Here is a 19,587-nt window from a genome sequence, read left to right as displayed (position 1 = left end):
CTGAATTATGAAATAAAAATAAAAAATAAAACGGGAGAACCGTAAAATTCTGCTCATATGACACCCTGGTTTATTTTAAAGGCACCAGGGCAGTAGCGCATACTTCTTAATGTATGCGGGTGAAGGGGGTTTCCTTTTTTCCTTTACATCTTGCTAAATTATGATTAAAACAAAATATGTCAATTATATATCTATTAATTATATACCTTGATCATTTCCCGAATCTTCTCCCCTTCATCGGTGCCATTTCCCAAATTGTTGTTGCTTTGTTGCACATCAGCAATCTCAGTGTCATTCAAGCTTCTCTTTTTCCTGCCATATGAAGGTTCGTTTCTTCCTGAGTGCCCTCCGCAATAAGCCTATGAAAGAAACATAAAATAAAGAAAGTATATAAATAACGCAACAGTGTTCCAAATTCTTCATCTTTTTCTACAATTTCTGTTATAAGTGTTTGAATTCAATATAATGATTTTTTTATGTATTTTTTCATTTTAACAAATACATGTTTTATGTGATAGAATTTAATACCATACTTGCTACAAACAAGAGTCATATTGTCTACCCTCAGTTGGGTAGATCTTAAAGTGCATAAATTACACCAAACGAAAGCTTATTAGTAAATAAATGTTATACTTACAGGTTGACATCCTTCACGACAAGTCCTGACAGTCGCCTCAAAAACCAGGAAGTTTGATTCTGGGATTTTGAAAGCATTGAACCTTGCTTCCAAGCCATCTCCATCCCGTGAACGGTCCAAGGCAGGAAACACGTAGTTGTCAACAGGGCACCTAAAGTAGAGACGGTAAGAATGATTTCCTTCTAAAATGTAATCTTTACATGTATATTCCTGTATATTTTTCACATTTTTAAAATTGCAAGTTCAATATAACCTTGTTCTCTATTGCTTGATATACTGAGATAGTCCAATGTCCACACAAACTCAATGAACTTATCCAATTGCAATTAACCAAGCTGGACGAAACAATTTGAAAATTTAAGAGATGATATGAAAAGAAATGTTCGAGTAAATTAAAATGTAATTAAGTGTTTATTCCACTTAAATTGTTTACTGATTTATATATTTTTTTTTCAACCAAATAAACTAATATTACAGAACTGAATGAAATATCATACCCATATCTGTCTATTAGTTGAACAGATCTTCCGGAATAGGGGTCTCTTGCAATGACATTAGTGGCGAATATATCAGTGGCATAATTGTAACCATCCTGTGCCTCCAATCTGAAAGTGAGAGGATCACCAACTGCGATGGTGGTTGTTGGTCTTCCTTGGTACAGAATGAGAAGCCGGACCCTGGAACTAAGCGTGTTCTCGGCAGGAAGATATTCGATCGGTATTGGGCTTCCAGATCTGAAACAAGGAAATGAATTTGATTAAGATGGACATGTTTTGCATTTGTAGTTATTTAGTTTTGCTACTCTTTATGATAATCGCGACAAGAAGATGAATGTTAATTAGACGAAACCGATGGCATATCTACGGCCTGGTGACCACTCAACTCACTCGAGCATCGAGGTGGCTGAATAGGCATGTAGTACCACGTCATAGAAACTGCAGTATAATATCTAATGATAGTCTTATAACTGTATTTATTATTACCAGTATAAGATTTCAAAAATGTATTCAATTTCTTATCGATATTATAGACATGGAAGAAGTATTACAAAATCAAAATTTAAGTCCCCTACTGGTCACACCCAGCCTTCTATCTTTCCTAAACAAATTCGAAACTATGAAGTATAGACCTAATTTTAAAAATTCCTATTTGATGGAAAGAAGACAACATTTTCAAAAAGTGCATACCCTGCGCCAATGTAGCCCGATGTGACTACAGCTTCTCCAGGTCCACGGAAAAGGCAGGTCAAATTGTATCTCTTGTCACGCCCTGTTTGCACATAGTCGCTGAACTGCACCACTACAATATTGGTCATTGTATCTCCATACTGCAAAGAAAAGGAAATAAAAGATGAGTAAATAAATAAGAATAAATCTTTAGTGAAATTATCACCTACCGATTTAAATATTTTCTCATTGAGGAATTTTATTAGTTTGCGAGAAAATATTCGAGTTGCCGTTACGTGTTAGTAATGGATTTGTTAGTAACAATTGATTGATTCATTCAAGACTCTGTGGCAGCGTGATCAGCGTAACACGCTAAGAAATCAGAGGTCGCAGGTTCGAACCAAGTGTAAGGCGTAAATGTATCTTTGTGTTTGTTCCGTCATTCATTTTATCAGTCTATTGCGCTTCCTCATAATCGTAATTAACTTCCGAGATAGAAAAGCAACGTAAACGAACCGAAATAGAAAGAATAGTGAATACTTGATGATGAAGAAATGAATGAAAGAGAAACGCAAGCGTGCTTGGCCTATGACCATAACTTTTTCCCTTGCGCTATCTAACAACACTGCACCACAGAGGCCTTCTTCTTTGTACTTTATACAGAAGACACTCCAAATGTAGTATTTTCGTTAGAAGCAATGCTCTGCTCAAATGAAAAATATTTATTAGTATATGTTTTCGAATCTTCCAATCTTGTATGAGTTCCATCGTTATACTGTCTTATCAAATGGTCATCAATTTTCATTTAAATGGCAATTTACGAAAAACAAATGTTTGATTAATTATGGTATAATGAAAATATCTGTTTGTGTTACCAAAAATATGAAAATATTAATGTTTTAAAAATATCAATAGCGATATCCTAACATTATAAATAAGTATATGAATGACTGATATCATACCCTTTGAGTTCCACAATCCGGATATCCTTGAGCTCCACTTATCCGAAGAACATTGAGTGTTCCCCCGTTTCCTCTGAAGAAGCATCGATCGTAGAAGCCATACGTGTAAATTCTTCCAACAAATGGCTCAGGTGTCCTTAGTGTAAATTCCATGCCATCTTCACTACAAACTTGGCTTACTGAAATAGAAGTTCAAACATGAACAAACTTGAGAAGCTGTACTTCGTACGTAATATAATATAATATCCTGTATATGTTTCGAATTACAGAGCGATCACCGCGCTCTGTAGCGATCGAATATTCCACTTCGGAGAGACGAAATGCTCCATTTATAGGGACTCGTAGAGTCTAATAATTCATTTCATGTCTCCTGTTTCTGCACAAGGGTAATCGCGTTGAAGTATGCTTGAGGTTCTACAATTGAATTCAATAATTAACTATGTAATCACTCCTGATACCTTTGGTATTGCTATGAAAACACTGTGAAAAATAAATTCAAATTGAGTGGGATGCAGCTAGGAGGCAAATTGTCCATCAGCATGTTCATTCCCTTTGTTTTACACAATGCGAGGGTCAAGAATTGATATAAAGCTCCAAGGAATCAGTTGGAGAAAGATAAATGAAAATACTGATGAACAATTTGCCTTCTACGTATATATTTGGGAATTTCAAAACCAATAACGAAACTATAATTTAAAATCAGCAGTTCTAAAATTCAGGAAAAATAAGTAGTTTCCACTACTAATACAGAAATAATATATAACTTACCATCCAAACAGTCAGTGCCAGCCCTGCCTCCAAATCTTTCATAGAAATCATAATCCCCAGTTGTTTCAAAGTATGATGGATTGTTAACATCCAATTCTCTGGAGTCCCTGTCACTCAGCTCACAATTTTCACGTTCTGCTCCGTAGGGCACTGAATATGGTCTAGAGAGAAAGAAATTCATAAGCGTTATTGATTGTAAAAGTCCCTTCTGTTTACAATGGTAAACTTTTCAAAAATACCATAAAACACTGAAGGTCTCTCCAATGGCATAGCGGTATCGTAGTCGCCTTGTAAACAAGAGGTCCAGCCGAACTCCGTGGCTGAGTTGTTACACAGCGCCCAGCGACACCAAGGGTTCCGGGTTCGAATCCTGGACTGGGCATGGATTACCTCTGTGACTGTCTCTTCATCAATTTCCTTATATCATCACTCATCCTCATCGTGGCGATTATCGAAAAAGTGGCAGAAAAGCGACGCTAAATAACAACAATCAAAAAATAAAATCAAGAGGTCCAGGTGGAAGCACATAGTAGATTGGATTCCATTTAAACTGTAGGGCCAGTTCCGATTAGCCTATCTGTGCATAAATGGACTTAAAAACAAACTGAAGGTAAAATATTGATAATAGATTAAAAATCTCAGAGTTATAAATAATTGAAATGGGTATATTTGTTGGTTTATGATGCATGTTTAAGCTGATACAAAATTTTCAATGCATGCAACCAATTAACACCCGATCTGCATGAAATCTGCTCCTGGCAATCCCCTATAATTTTTTCGTTAATACGTGATGCTCCAGATGAGTACATTTCCGTTAGTGGTTAGAATCTAATTTGAAATTACATATCAAGTCCGAATTACCCTACATCAGCATAAAACTGGCTTTTAAAAAACTTCGCTCAAGTCGTGGCAGTTAGAGTCAAAGAGATTTCTGCTTATGTAGGTAAATAGATTAGAGAAATATAAAACACGCAATGGTAACAATGATAATGTATAATTTAATATAAAGAGACAAAGGACATAGCTACCTGTAATTGAAAGAGCGGCAGATGAAGTCACGGGATTCCGCACATTCCTTTTCACACAAAATAAGGGATTGACTGCTGGCAAATCGGCGAATAAATTGGCGTCTCATTCGCAATCGAACTCCCACCTAGAAAATAAATGAAAAATGTTTAAGTAAGAGGACGATTAAGTTAAGTCATATCTAACTTTGTTGGAATATTTTCCAAATATCACTTAGGCAAGGGCTTGGTTGTATGGTATTTCAATCGCATGTATAATTTCACTCTGTTTCCATAAAAGTTTGTAAGATGCCAAAGCACTACCCTGAAAAGGACCGATTAAGAAATGTGAATATTATCAATTTAATTTAGCATGATGTCCTCGTATGGACGTGCAAAATATTTCGATTTTTCAAAGATATTATCACTTAGAACATTTTCTGAGACCATCTGATACCGGGTTGATCATTGGAAATTGTAAGGGAATTAACAGACATAGGTTTCCAAAATAACTGCATAAACTTCAAAGCTAGAAATGGAAACATTGCCTTGTAATGAGAAAAGGATCAAATACGTTTTAGGAATAGAATTCTTAAAAGGTTGTGTTCCTTGACAGAGGCAATTCTTTCAGGTCATTGATTCTTGGATAGTTGATATGGAAATGTATTTATAATATCATGACAAAAGACTTTGTCTTAGTTATTCCAAATTTTCTTCTGGTACGGGAAATGTGGAGAAAATAGAGCAAGCTACTTGTTTTATTTTAAATATTGGGCCTCCCAAATCCTAGGTTTAGATTTATTTTCATTATCAATTTTAGGGATTGTATAAGGACAATAACAAACACATATGAACGACACAACCGAAGACCTCACAGATGATTATACCGACTATGGGTCCAGGCACTGGCCTGCAGTTCTCTGAGGGGGGGGGGGGGTACTACGTGAAAGTGGGATGCCTTGTCAAAAGACCACCCCTTACACCCCCAAAATGCCCAAACCACCAACAGATGTGAACAGTACACAATGAGAGATGACTTACTTGCTTGAAATTGTCTCCATCTTCACAACGCGTTGGGGGTCTCCCAGGTCCAATTGCATTCCCGGTGTTCCCATAATAACCATTGTCGTATCCAGAATGTCCACCACCGCCCGACCCATATCCGCCTCCACCGCCGGGGTAGCCTGAGCCGCTGCCATAGTGATTGCTGCCCCCATAGCCGCTGTGGCCACCTCCGTGGCTGCCTCCATGGCTGCCACCATGGCTGCCTCCATGACCGCTTCCATAATAGCCACCTCCGCTGCTCCCTCCATAGTAGCCACCACCAGGGCCGCCGCCTCCTCCTCCTCCTCCATACGGTGGGGGCCCTCCGACTCCACCACCTAAAAGTACAAGCCTACTTAACCTTCTGCTCAAGGTATCCATGATCCTGAAACTGGTTGCTGCTGTAGTATATTGCAATGATTGTTTGGTCTGTATTTTCCCGTTTAGTTGCAAGGATAGCAACAGAAGTGTTATGAAATCCCAGATTCAACAAAGAAATAAAATACTTTGCATAAAAGAATATATATGTAATAATGAATAATACAAACTTATACAGCTCGGTAAGTCCTAGTTTCAGCTATCTGGTGGAACGAATACAAGTAAAGTCAAATCCAGTGAACTGACTTACAGCAGAAAAAAACTGCAAATACTTCAAACACTTAAAAGACAAGAACTGAAAGTTGTAATACGGTGACTTAACTGTTCACTACACTGCTGAATTCTGCAGAGAGCAGAGACTTTAGGTGATGAAACAAGGAATAAAAGGTAAAAGGTAAAGTGCTCCCCTGTGCTTTGCACAACGCCATGAAGGCGTATAGGGGTATTGTATATAGGAATTATTCATTTTATTTTTCAATTTCAAGAAATTCAATTTCGACTTTCTTCAGTATGTTCAGGTAAAACTCAGATGGAAGGATTCTTGTTAACACTGAAGTTACCCTACACGTAATTATATTGAATTTTTGCCAAATTGTACACGTCGGCAGAAAGGTAGAAATGAATTACAAAGTTTCGATGAAGTGTTCATGCGCTCTCTCCTTTTTGTCCCAAAGAATTAAAAGCAAAAGTTACAAAATAATATTTATTTAACTTCACACGCACATTTAAGTTTTTATTACTTATCTAGTTGCACACAAACTTAGAATAATTTCAGAAAATAGATAAGCTTCCATGGTACTTGAATAATATAATAACTCGTGGGAAAAGGTAAGTGAATCATGAAATGAGAGGGAATAAATATTTCCATGGCAATGAAAACCGCACGCAGTTCACTGATAAGGACGAACGAATGAAGCCGAGGAACCCGTATTTAGAAATATGGTATAAAGAAGTCTGAGATGTTAGTGGAAAAAATAAAATCTAGAAATAGAGGAGATTCCAAGAGGTTGGTTGCAATAATGTAGATTCTTCGCAATCTCCGATTTTTTCCCCAATACAACTCCCAATAACAATCATATTTGACTCTTCAATCACACTTAAATATCATAATGCTGGTGCTACATGTACATCAAGAACAAAGATAGCATCGAAATTTCAAAACAGAAATAAGAGAAAATGAATAGCTACGTAATCTTCTTAACGATAGTAAGTTAATCTCATCAAAATTCTTGATAGAGGAGGGCTTAATTGTCAAATATTTTATCGCTTACAACAAAGATACAATTTTTTTTCTTTCCAAATCATTAGGCATGAGGAAACATTTTCTTGTAACATATTGATGTTGAACCAGATGATGTAGTGGCAGATGATACATTGTTGTCACATATCATTTGCTTTATGATAATACTTTTCACCAGTATGAAGCAATTAGTTTCACAGTAAAACACATGCACATTTCGAAGAGAAAATAGTTATTTTGTGAGAATGACTATCATCGACGTATTTGCCATTACGAGATTTATTAATGACGCAAAATTAATTTCCCATGCACATGCCTATAAAAGAAAATACAGATTAGCATGCACAACATTTCTACAGTGTGCACGAATTATTCAAAGTGATTATTAGAGGACACAAAGTGAAGACACATTTCGAAATCCTCCTTTTGAGCCATGCATCAAACCAAAGAAGAAATGCACAGTGGCATTTAAGTAAAGTTATGCAAGCAGGCAATTGCATTCCTTCTACTGCAGAGGAAGTTATTTAGCCAGGAGAGCATTCGGATGGTAAGAATGGAGGTTGGAATAGATACACAAGGGATCATATCCTCCATAATTTGTGACATTCCAACTGTCCTCCTTAGATATCCATCCTCTTTGCAGCGAACCGAACACAATTGAGCGTTGATTGGTTAGTAGCGAATTCGACGGAGAATAGCGGAAACTTACATCCCCAAGTTGACTTTCCGCGAGCAAAAATAAAAATCACACTGGCATGCACCATGCGTATTTTATGCCGCAATACTACACCATCCCCACTTCTAAGTTACGAAAAGAATCTCTGTCGTCAACAAAGTCCGAAGAACAGTAGTTACAAAATGTTTACAACGTAGGGGCGAAAACAAAATGTTATCATAGTAGAATTATACAGAGTTTGAAATTTAGTTGTGAATTAAGGACGGTACGATATAAAATTCGTATTTTCCTAGAAAGATACTTCTGGACACACATTGGTGACATTATTGTTGTTATTTTTACGTTCTGTCCATAATTGAAATTTTCTATATTCGAGCACACACAATTTCAAACCACAGCAGGTTAATATACATCAATGTATAAATTCTGTTCGCATTGAGTTGTATCTAATGGTGATAGATATTCAAGACATTTGCGATGCTAAGCTTACTTCGCACTCGTATGTCCAGTATTTTTTTCTGTGAATGATAGTAATGTTGTCATCCTCGTGAAAGGGAGAGTAACGCTTAAAAGCCGTTGTCCACCAAACGAATGGAAATTACGTTCAAAACGAGGACAGACGATCCAACCGGAACTGACCTCGATTTCTCTGATCTCATCAATGATGGCAATTCAGGTCGGAAGCGTTAAAATTCCTGATAGTTTATTTCCCAACAAATTTCATAGGCTATAAAAAATCACCCATTTCTTCTTGTTGTGCAACACCGTACGAGCTTTGGAAACTTGTATTATGTCCGTATTCCATCATTTTTATATGTGTGAAAAGGGTTGTGTTGGACGTGTCCATGTTTGGGCATTATTTTCTTCTATGTATATGATCAGTTGATTGATTGATTTGCTTTATTTTACTTCGCTTTTTGTGCAACTTTTGGCTAATTTGCGAAGATGGGAATGATTGATGATATTAAGATTGATTTGGTTTGATTTGGTGTTTTAAGTCCACTTTCTGCGCAGTAAGGCTAATCGGGACTGGACCTACAGTTTAAAGTGGAATCCGAACCACTTGTGCCTCCACCGGGTAACGAACCCGGGACCCCTTGATTACAAGGCAATGACGCTACCACTGCGCCATGGGGGAGGCCCTGATGATATTATGAAAATTGTTGAATGAACACTCACAAACACCTATGCCCAGGCCGAGATTCGAACCCGGGACCCCTGATATGATCATTTGCGCATATTAATAACAGCTTATAGGGTCTCCCTGATGGTGCAGTGATATCGTCGTCGCCTTGTAATCAAGGGGTCCCGTGTTTCATACCCAGTGGAGGCAGAACAGTGGTTCGTATTCCACTATAAACTGTAAGTCCAGTTTAGCATTTCTGTGCATAAAGTGGACTTAAAAGTAGGCTCAAGCAAAAATAAAGGTTTACAAGATTATTTACTGTTCAAGATAAGGTGCGCGCATTCTTCAAACAAGAGTGTTTTAAAAGAATTATATATAAAAAAAAACATTTTTGGAGATAAAGTTGTAAGAAAATGAAACCCAAAAGCAGAAAATGGAGTGATATGTGGTGAATTTTTGTCGACTGTCGCGTAGCCCCCATCGACTTTCGTGGATTTCTCTCATACTTATTCCCAATCAGGTGTCTCCTCAATTGTTCTTACAAGGTTTCCGACGGTAATCGAACGCAAGCAACCCATACCAAAGTAGACTTGTAAATATACAAAAATTATATTCACTATTTGCTGTACAATAGGAAGCTGGTAATGACATACCCACTCTTTCTTCGATACTGATATATCTTGGATTGCATTCTTCCACTTTTTACAGTGATGCAAATAATAGTGCTATTAAAATTGATGAATAAGTTTAGAATCCTGCACTGTGTTTGAATTCACTATTTATTAATTCCATACTACTATATAACCTAATTCGTCGCCTTGCATCAAACTTTATTGGCCAGTATTTAATTTCAATAAATTGTAGACCGAGAATCGATTTCGAAGCGCTGAATCATTCAAGATGACTGAGTTGAGATTTGAGATTCAAATAACTAAGAAATGGGGAATAAAGTTACCAAAGGATCAATACTCAAGGAGCAAACAAACAAATAACCATTGGCAGCCAATCAGACAGTATGCTGACCAAAATTGTGCATGCTTTATTTACTGGCAAACAAACGCTTAACACGGAAATACCTAAGCCACTATATGGGGGCCTTCCATGATGACTGGTGTCCTGACCAATATGATCGGGTCGATACTTATTGGCCCCAGTCCCGTCAAAGTGGTTATCTAGAAAATAAAAACTTGGGTTAAGTGCTAACTCTAGCTTCGTCGTAGTCGTCTCTAGAGATAGACGCGAATGCCTTTCAAACGACAACTGGAAACAAAACAGATTGGATCATCCTCATGAATTTCATATCAATGTGGACCTCAATACACACTGCTAGTTTATTCTCAGAAACAATTGCAAATGCATGCTGCACACTATTCCAAACTAAATGTTGTGAGATAATATCTGCATCTTATAACTTGAGATCGATGAATGTATGTTTGTAATTGCATTTAGACATGAAAAACGCCCAGAGACACGTGTTTTCCTAAGTCGTAGCCTACTTTGATTAAAACAAACGTGTCCAGAAAGAAAACTTCGAAAGAGTGTACATCTAGTTTTACTAATGAAACTTTTGTGATGTTATTAGCTATTTGTCCCATTTCCCCACACGCTTCTGTTAAAAAGGAGTTGGAAATGCATTTCAAGTTTACCTCTCAGTAAAGGTATGCCTAGGTTTTCTCTATGAAATGGTGTAAGACATTAATTTATTTGAGATACCAACGAAACAAGAGGTTAGTTTGTTCCTGAGAGCTAAGACAATTGGAGCATGATATTAGCTACATCACTTTTCTATGCAGAAGGCCTGTATGATACCTTACATCCATAAATCTTGTGTCCTCAAGGTAAAAAGCAACTTTTCTCGTCAAACATTAAATGCATTAGAGATAATCATAAACGTTCTTAATTCAAACTTCAACCTGCAAACACAGAGCTAAACAAAGCACGTTTACACTTGATTATCAGTGCTGGAGCACTGCATGAACATAGCTAGTAGCTAATTACTGTCCCGGGTTCGATACCCGCTGGAGGCACATAGTGGTTTGGATTCCACTTTAAACTGTAGGTCCAGTCCCAATTAGCCTTACTATGCATAAAGTGGACTTAAAACACCAATTCAACCAACCAACCAACCAGCTAATTACCCTGCCCAAAGAACTGATGTAGAAAGATCACAAGGCCACAGCGACACACCCAAATGACCTCCAAACCAATCACATTTACAAATCGCGTCCATACCTTGTGTAAACTGTGCAATTGCTCAATAAACGACAAGCACAGTGCATTAGAAATTCTAAAGTGTGTCACAAACTGTTCAACAGCATTTCATTTTAAATCGAAAATAGAGTTTACTGTTAACATGCACCTAGCAGGCTTTTCGGAAGAAAAATACGACCGGGGAGGGTCATTACTTACACTGATATATTTTATTGTAGTTTCACTGTTTTTTCTATTATTTTTTTTTTTTTTTAGAAAATTTGGGGGAATGCATGAATATAATCCACGCTACTTCCAACGAGGAATAACTAATATTAACCAAAAACACTATGGAGCTATTACTTAGAGCAATGTATTGTTTCCGTTCTGAATAATGTAGCACTTTTTATCACGAAAGAAGTACGTATTTGCAGAATACTGTACAAAATTAAAGCAGAGAGTTTTGAGCGCTCAAGTTGCCACCTCCGAAATATTTTGATTCCAGTCCCGTTTTTCTGCCAACAGTTTTATGCCCTCGCACTCACGGCTTTAAATTAGTATACTTACCCCTCCGTACATATACCTATTATATCTTTACGTTTTTCATAAATGTGAAGTATCAAGAGCATACCGAGGTGAAGCTTTAGAGCTCAACACCCTCGAAATAATACTACAATGGACTATTTTTAATTCGAACGTCAAGGGGACACGAAAAAATTCGAATTATCCAATATTCGAATTAACCAAAGCATAGAGGTCTACGTCACTAAAGATGATTTGCAGGGGAATAAACTTATGTTCGAATTACCGAATAATTCGAATTATCCAAGTTCAAATTAAAAAGAGCGCACTATGCTACCAAATATGCATTATAATATATTAATATTTAAGTCGTAAAACCTGCCCCGAGGCGAAGGCGTTACCACTATACCACCGGGGAGGCCCTATGCGTGAGCGCCCACACACACACAGTAGTGGTATCACTATCGTTTTGTAATCAAGGATCACGGCTTTGACCATCGATGGTAGCACATGGTGGTTCCGATCCAACTTTAAACTGTAGGTCCGGTCCCGATTAGCTTATCTGTGCACAAAATGGACTTAAACCGTGACAAACTTTTTACATATATTGTAAAAAATTTGCCAAAATTCAACCTCATTTATTTCCTGGGCATGCCCCTGGGTCCTCGAGAAGACGCAAGAATTGCAAAATGACGAAAGGGATTCCTAAAAAGACAAACAGAAATATAATATTCCACGAAAGAAACCACTGCAAAAACAAGGTTATATTTGGGAACTAACAATGCAAGAAAGTGACAATAGAATCAACATATGTGCTAAACAATCAAGGTGAATTCGACTGAAATCAAACAAAAGCTCCTTCACAATGTGTTGACGTCATATGACCTTCGGAGCTGACTGCAATTTCCAGCAACTGCTCTTAAAAGGAACTACAATTGTCAACTTTTGTTACAATACGTGGAATTTTATTTTATCGAACTGCTCCACCGTATCACATTTACTTCGCTGACTAGAAAACAAAACAAAACCATTCTCTATAACGTAGGAAATTATTGTAGTGTGTGAATTCACATCATTCACTTAAGGAAAAATATATTGCGAGAAAATTTCCATTAAAAATATTCTGAGTTGTAGCTCTAGATTCTCTTCATCATTCACCTCTCTTTGAAGATAAAGATGGATAGATGAAGCATGGTGCCGATCACACCATGTCAATTCCATTGACAATAGCGGTAAATAATAAAGTGAGAAACATCACCCTAATTTTACCCGTTGAAAAGGAAAGCAAATATTTTTCCTTTCAAAAATTAGAAACCAGATTTTGACAATGTTAAATATTAAAACTTATAATGAGAAAACATTTGAATCAAACATTATAAAAGCTAATAAAGAAGTCAACCAATCTTCCAGCTGTCCGTGGCCGTAACATACAAAACACGTACATAACCATAAGTGGATCAAATAACCAATTGAAGTACTTACTCATCAACGTCTCATAGTAATCATGGTCTGCATCGTAGATGATGCGGTAGCCATCTTGTTGATTGAATCGGCTAAGTCGACAAATCTTCAATCTTTCATCATAGACCGCCGAGCGACACTGAAAACTCGATTGGCGCAGGCACTCGTCTAAGCACTCAGACAATGTTCTACCTGTAATTTCCGAGTGATATTCGCCACTTAGACGGCTGTTTCGATATCTCTGAAAGGCTGTCTCAGGTCGCCTGCCATCCGAGAAGAGGTGGGAGGTAACAGCGTTATCCGGAAATTCTTTTTCTTGAACTGAAATGGAAAGAAAATACGACAATCATTAGTTTGATAATTGGTTTAATTAATAACAAGGTTCTGTACACTATAGTACACTTCTATACCTGCGTCTTTACCAATATACGTACAGGGTAGGGTAAAAGTTAGGTTACATAGGTGAATGGCCACCACGGTCTCCAGGCCTAACATCCATTGAATTTTTACTTGTGAGGACAGAGCTGAGGTAAAATCTACTTAAGAAAACTCAAAGGCCATCGTGTACGCAAAGAAAATTAAGAAATTGGACCACCTCAAAGAAAGGATCACAGGCGTCATCTCTCAAATCCCCCCCCCCCCCCCAGCACACTAGCAGACGTCTTACGCAACTGGGAGCGTAGAACTGAAGCAGATGGTGCGCAACTGTAACTATTACGTATCAATCATGTGCATGTTTGTATGCACGTATTTGTACTCCTATGTAAACTGAATCTTGTCTCATCCTGTATAATGAATTCTTGGTTTTTAAAAATCTCATTCTCGTTTCACGTCTGAAGGAACCAGTTTTCAACAAGGGAATGCTTGTCCGCACACAAATATTTGGGCGAACTGGCACGAGATAATATCTCCTCAAAGGATCCTCCAAGCTAGTATCACCACCACCACTGATTACGATTCGTTTTCAATAAAAGGCAGGAATTTGGGGTCGTATCATCTTGTGTTTTAGTCTAGCCTCGACGGAAGGCTTGAGGTTCATATTTTGTGCAATGGACCATTTCTTCGTACGATTGTTTGCAGGAGGCGAATAATACTGTGCCATGAAAATTGCGGTGTGCACACAGATCCTCTGGAGTAAAGGTGGTCATTGGTCTGATTTAATGGTATAGCTACCATTCTCTCATCATACGCGTGCTGTTAAAACAACATTTTTCAGGTTTGTCTACAATTCAAAGGGGGGAGGGTAATGGGACTTTTGGTACACCCTGTAGTTTAGTCCCTCCACAACCACCATTCTCAAAAAATGAACAATTACACTGATAGTTTGGGAGAAGAATCTGTAGTAAGATGCTAAATATGACACACCAACCCAAAGCACCATACCATGAAATTCCACACAATCTTAGGCAGCACATGTACTGTAGATGAGGTGATCAGTATCATGCACCTTTACTTAACATAGAGTTTGGGCTCGGGTGGAAATACGATACGTTGGTTGCTAGATGGATTGCAGAACTGTTCGGACTAGACAACAACAAGAGAAAACTGAACCGGGAACTGAACACTCTGACGCTAACTTCTTCTGCACAAGTCAGCTCTTTTACGCTCTGAGAAGTTGAGACACATGAATCGGCCCCAACAGTAAAATTAATTTGCTAATCTTTGGTGCTGGACACAATTCTATGCTGTTGCATGCTTTGTCCAATTTTAGATCAAAAGTAATGTAGACCTGCGTGATAGTAACAAGTCGAATTCACTTGACCATGGAGACAACTAGCCAGTCCCGAAGTCATAGCCCTCAAGTATTGTTTGGTAATAGATGGGCAACGGCCGTTCAACCGAGAAATTCAGACACGATTTTTCTGTGTTATTTCTGCATCCGCCAGACGAATTTCCTGTCACCGCTGTGATTTCATGGATGCTGGATAAACAACGGAACGGACTCTTTTTGTTAAAGTGCACGTTGCACCATAAGCTTAAAATCACAGATTATTGTGTCTCAATCTTTGATTTACGCATATTTACATATTAGATAACAAAAATCATTCTGCATATTATTATCTACTGTAGGGTAAATTCACCGCAGAGATCTCTTCAATTTGCGTAATTTAGTCCATATGAAATGAGGAGGCGAGGTGGTCAAGTCACACGGGTTTAAGTTTAACTGCAACGCGGAGGGCCCTGGTTCGATTCCTGGGATCTCAGGTGTGATTTTTCTGGCATTGTCTCTTATCCCTGCATAACGTGGCTCTGGGGCTCACCCATCCTCTAGTAAATAGGTTTGTTTCTTTGAGTTTGTTCTTAAGTACACTTTATACACAGATAAGATAATCGGGACTGGATCTACAGTTTAAAGTGGAATCCGAACCGCTATGTGCCGCCACCTGGTATCGAACCCGGGAGCCCTTGATCACAAGGCGACGACATTATCACTACGCCATAGGGGAGGCATTCTAATACATGAGAAAGTAAGGACGACCCTGAGGGGTAGAGACGGCCGGAGCGTGGTGCTGCTCACAACACATCCGCGAGTTGACTAGATTGTGAAGTTGTGGGGCCCTGCCGCCACATCCCACAAGTGCTTTCACGTCATGTTGCAATGAGTGTGTGTGTATAGATGTAGTTACGCGCGTTCGGCAACGCCAAGATTTAGTTCCACATCAGAATGAGAATGGGAGGGCATTTCAAAAAGTATCATTATCATTCCTTCTCAAAACACTGACCCGATTACAGCCTCGGCCGCTCCACTATGTTTCAGTGGTACGTAGTAAGGTAAAGTGCCCGAAAGAAACACACACACGGCTAACCCTTATTCACCACCAAATCTTCTCTATTGCTTGATCAGTTTGGCCAGGTAATCACAGAGGTCCTTGCAGTGTGTTGTACAAATATTTCCTTATGTCGTTAGGAAACTCACACAGGTTTGTCAACAGTGTGTTCAATCACATCAACACGTCACGTGAAAGTTTCTATAATATCAATGACCAACTGTGCTCTTGCACAAAGACTTACCGGATGTAGGGCAAGACGTGATGACAGAGCTGTATGTACGCTATGAAAATCGTAATTGGATGTCAATATTAGAATATCGAAAAATATTAATTCGTACCGATACTATAGACATCGACAATCCCGATAGCGTATTGGTATTAACTTGATATTGTCCTAGTGACATATTCTACTTGAAAACATATTCGCAAGTAGAAGTATGAACTTATATTTTTGACACTCTCAGCACTCAACATGCTTTTGTGTTTATTTATTTTAAAAAACAGACACAATCACATCGTCACGATGCCTTGTTTTGGATACGACCTTTACAGTTCCTGCTGTATAGTTGATAAAAATTAGGACATTCTACTCAATAAATTGCAAATTATAAATGTATAATGTTAATGTTAATGAGTATTATTGCTACACATCGTATTAGTTCAGATAATAATCAAGTAGTAGTACATACCTGCTTTTGGTATTGTAGGGAACTTACTTTACTTCGAATGTAATAAGTTTTTACAGAGATTGTCTTCTTACTGTTAACATAGGTAATTTAAAAAATCATAAGTCGTCCACATTGAACAACGAAGATGAAAAATGTTATTAAGAAAATTTGTTTGCCTTGAATGCCTTCTTCTTACTGTTATAGTAGGTCATTTCAAAAATCATAAGTCGTCCATATTGAACAACGAAGATGAAAAATGTTACTAAGAAAATGTGTTTGCCTTAAATGCCTCTGTAGCTGTAAAAGCTTCTTCTGTGACAATTTCGAGACGAAACTGGCCCTTCGAATCCGAAAGGAGAGCAAGACAGATGTTTATAAATCTGAACGAGAACGAGACAGGAATTTACAACTCGAGACGAGACGCTCTACCAAGTCTCGTCTCGTCTCCTCTCAATACCAACCTGCAATAGTAATGCCATTTTCATACCACACAACTAACGTTATCCAATAATTTGTTTAATTTACATTCAAGATAAGAAAGGAAAGAAGCAAATTGTCTTTACTTACATTTTTCAAAGCATATGACGTCATAAAGATTATATGTTTGGCTGCTGGTTGGCCTAACTTCATCCCTCTGTGATATTGAATCTTCATCTGACAAAGAACATTGACGAGTCTCAGCGTCGTATTCCAAAGACCGACAGAAGAACCTAGAAAGAAATAATGTTACATTTTGTGAGTTAGTTTTCATGCATCTGAAAACACATACAAGTTGTCCACTGGTACTCTCACCCTTCCAAATTATTATGGAACTAGTAGCTTATTCCCAATCAAATCCCTCAAAACCGTACATAAAATCTTCTTGTCGGGAAGATAATGATGTGTGAAAATTAATATTAAAGTGAAGTAGTATTACAATTATGCTCTTTTGTTTTGCACCACTTCATGAGGGCACGTATGAGTGTGCGGATATAAGGTCACATCTTATCAATGTAGATGAAAATACATGTGACAGCACTAGGCTCCGGCCGCCAATTAACCACTCTAAGTTTGCCTTCCAACTAGGCAATGCTAAGAGGTCGCAGAGAAGCTTATCACCGGAAGGTCATCAACGGAAAAATTACTACCAGAAATCACTCATCCTGGGAAGCAAATCCAGGTCCAAGGTCCTCTGCGTCGCCATCAGGCTCTTACCCATTGGACTATAAGGCAAAGGTAAGGTAAACTTCCCCGTGCATACTGTGCCATGAAGGTACATTTAGGGGATGTTGGGGTACGGCCCTACACATTCTCGATCTTGGCCATTTTGGAGGTGATGTGATCAGCACCACACTCCGGCCGTCTTTACTCCCCCCAGGATTTCCTCCAGGTACCCATTGATATGAGGCTGGGTGACCCCCAGAGCCGCTTTGTGCGAGGACAAGGCCGGAAAAATTCCAACAGATCACCCACCATTGGACTGTAGCGATAATTAAATTTAAATATAATATTCTGAACAATGTTTGAAAAACAAAATTATAAATAAGTAATAATTTATCGTGGTTTATTGTTTGAAACTATTTTAAAGTAATAATTTATCGTGGCTTAATGTTTGAAACTAATTTGAAGTAATAGAAATGGCATTTTAAGAAATGATGTCAATCAAGTATGTAATATGAACATGAAATAGCAAAGTAAACTAATTTGAATTAGAGGTGAATTAATAAATGTATGAAAACTGTCTGGTCCAAAGTGTCTTAGTACTCTGAACCTCAATTGATCTTTTGTCAGTGAACCAGCAATATAATAATAACTCAAAGTACACTATAAATTCATACTTACTTCTCTGCTTTAAAACATTGTGTTACGCACTCTTCATGGGTGACGTTGCTAAAATGCTCCATTTCAAAAGGGCCGCCTAATCGAACATTCTCTTCCTTAATAAAGAACTCAAGGCCTTCACAGCGTCTTTTTCCTGCAAAAGAGAACATATACGTGTTACACACTTAGTCCAAATGTTATTTCTATTTCTTTTTTTTCTTTACTTCGCCTTTCTACATGTTGCGTTAATCGCGGCAATGAATGATGAAATGGGTGATGGGACGAATACAGCGATACGCCCACATCTTACCCATGGTTCGAACCATTCACCTCTGACTTCGTGGAGCGTGTCGCTGACCACTCCGCCACGGAAGTGGTCACTTTTTCCAAATTGGGGCACCATTAAGAGTTTGAGAGCTTAAGATATATGATTTGAAAACAAAGTAGCCTATTATTTTACGTATTATATTTCGTTATTTAAGGTTGTTTGTGAAATATAGTCTGTTCGCACAATCTTATTTGCCCATGACAAGGAATTTCCACGGTTTAGTGTAAAAACACAAGAGAGTGACCACACTGAAACTTCTGATAAGCAAGTTGTCTTTGGTTTTGCTAGTCTGTGTTTCGGTTATTAACATTGCTTTTCAATCTCTCTCGGTTCACGAATTTGAACGATGATTAGATTAAATATGTATAGGAACAAACACTACACTGTTAGAACTTACCGAAAAATTTACAATATTCTACCGTTAAAAAATTAACAGCCTGCCTGTTAATTTATAAAAATGGAGGTGCACACAGTTTTTTATTTCAATTTGAATGCTTTATCATGCATGAAGATAAATAATTGTTATAAATTACACTTGCTTATACCTAAGATATATTGTTTAAAACTGAATCATTCAAATTAGATTAATTAGGGAAACTATGGAATGACCGTTACTACATTAAAAACGGTAACGAAAATTTTTTAACGGTAGTTGAATGGCAGTAGGCTTATGCCATGGACAAGACTCGAACGCAGGACCTTCGAAAGTCCCAATCATCCGCGAACTCCGTGTTGGAGTGGTTAGCATAACGTGATAAGACGCCAGGGGTTCTGGATACTATTCCCAGCCTGGGTATAAGGGTTCTTTGTGAGCGTCCCTTCATCAATTTCATCATAATCATTACT

The 19,587-nt window shown here is 37.9% G+C and overlaps 1 protein-coding gene across 2 annotated transcripts in view; it reads right to left on the bottom strand.

Annotated features, from left to right (window-relative positions):
- Positions 1-19,587, bottom strand: part of nompA (no mechanoreceptor potential A) — a 109,266-nt gene that overhangs the window by 9,203 nt on the left and 80,476 nt on the right. Inside the window, exons 7-18 of one of the 2 annotated variants that reach the window (XM_083117025.1) lie at positions 18,435-18,567; positions 17,181-17,323; positions 13,196-13,495; positions 10,078-10,173; positions 5,579-5,919; positions 4,562-4,686; positions 3,534-3,694; positions 2,766-2,944; positions 1,825-1,964; positions 1,135-1,371; positions 638-788; positions 207-359 (exon numbers count right to left, since the gene is read on the bottom strand). In XM_083117025.1, the coding sequence (XP_082973151.1) occupies positions 207-359; positions 638-788; positions 1,135-1,371; positions 1,825-1,964; positions 2,766-2,944; positions 3,534-3,694; positions 4,562-4,686; positions 5,579-5,919; positions 10,078-10,173; positions 13,196-13,495; positions 17,181-17,323; positions 18,435-18,567 (2,159 nt within the window). The remainder of the gene's footprint in view (positions 1-206; positions 360-637; positions 789-1,134; positions 1,372-1,824; positions 1,965-2,765; positions 2,945-3,533; positions 3,695-4,561; positions 4,687-5,578; positions 5,920-10,077; positions 10,174-13,195; positions 13,496-17,180; positions 17,324-18,434; positions 18,568-19,587) is intronic. The other variant, XM_083117026.1, reaches the window with a different exon arrangement.

Source organism: Lepisma saccharinum, chromosome 2 (assembly GCF_977018435.1).
Source record: "Lepisma saccharinum chromosome 2, izLepSacc3.1, whole genome shotgun sequence".
Classification (NCBI taxonomy): Eukaryota; Metazoa; Arthropoda; class Insecta; order Zygentoma; family Lepismatidae; genus Lepisma; species Lepisma saccharinum.
Note: the sequence above shows the minus strand (reverse complement) of the source record. Positions and strands in the feature narration are given on the sequence as shown.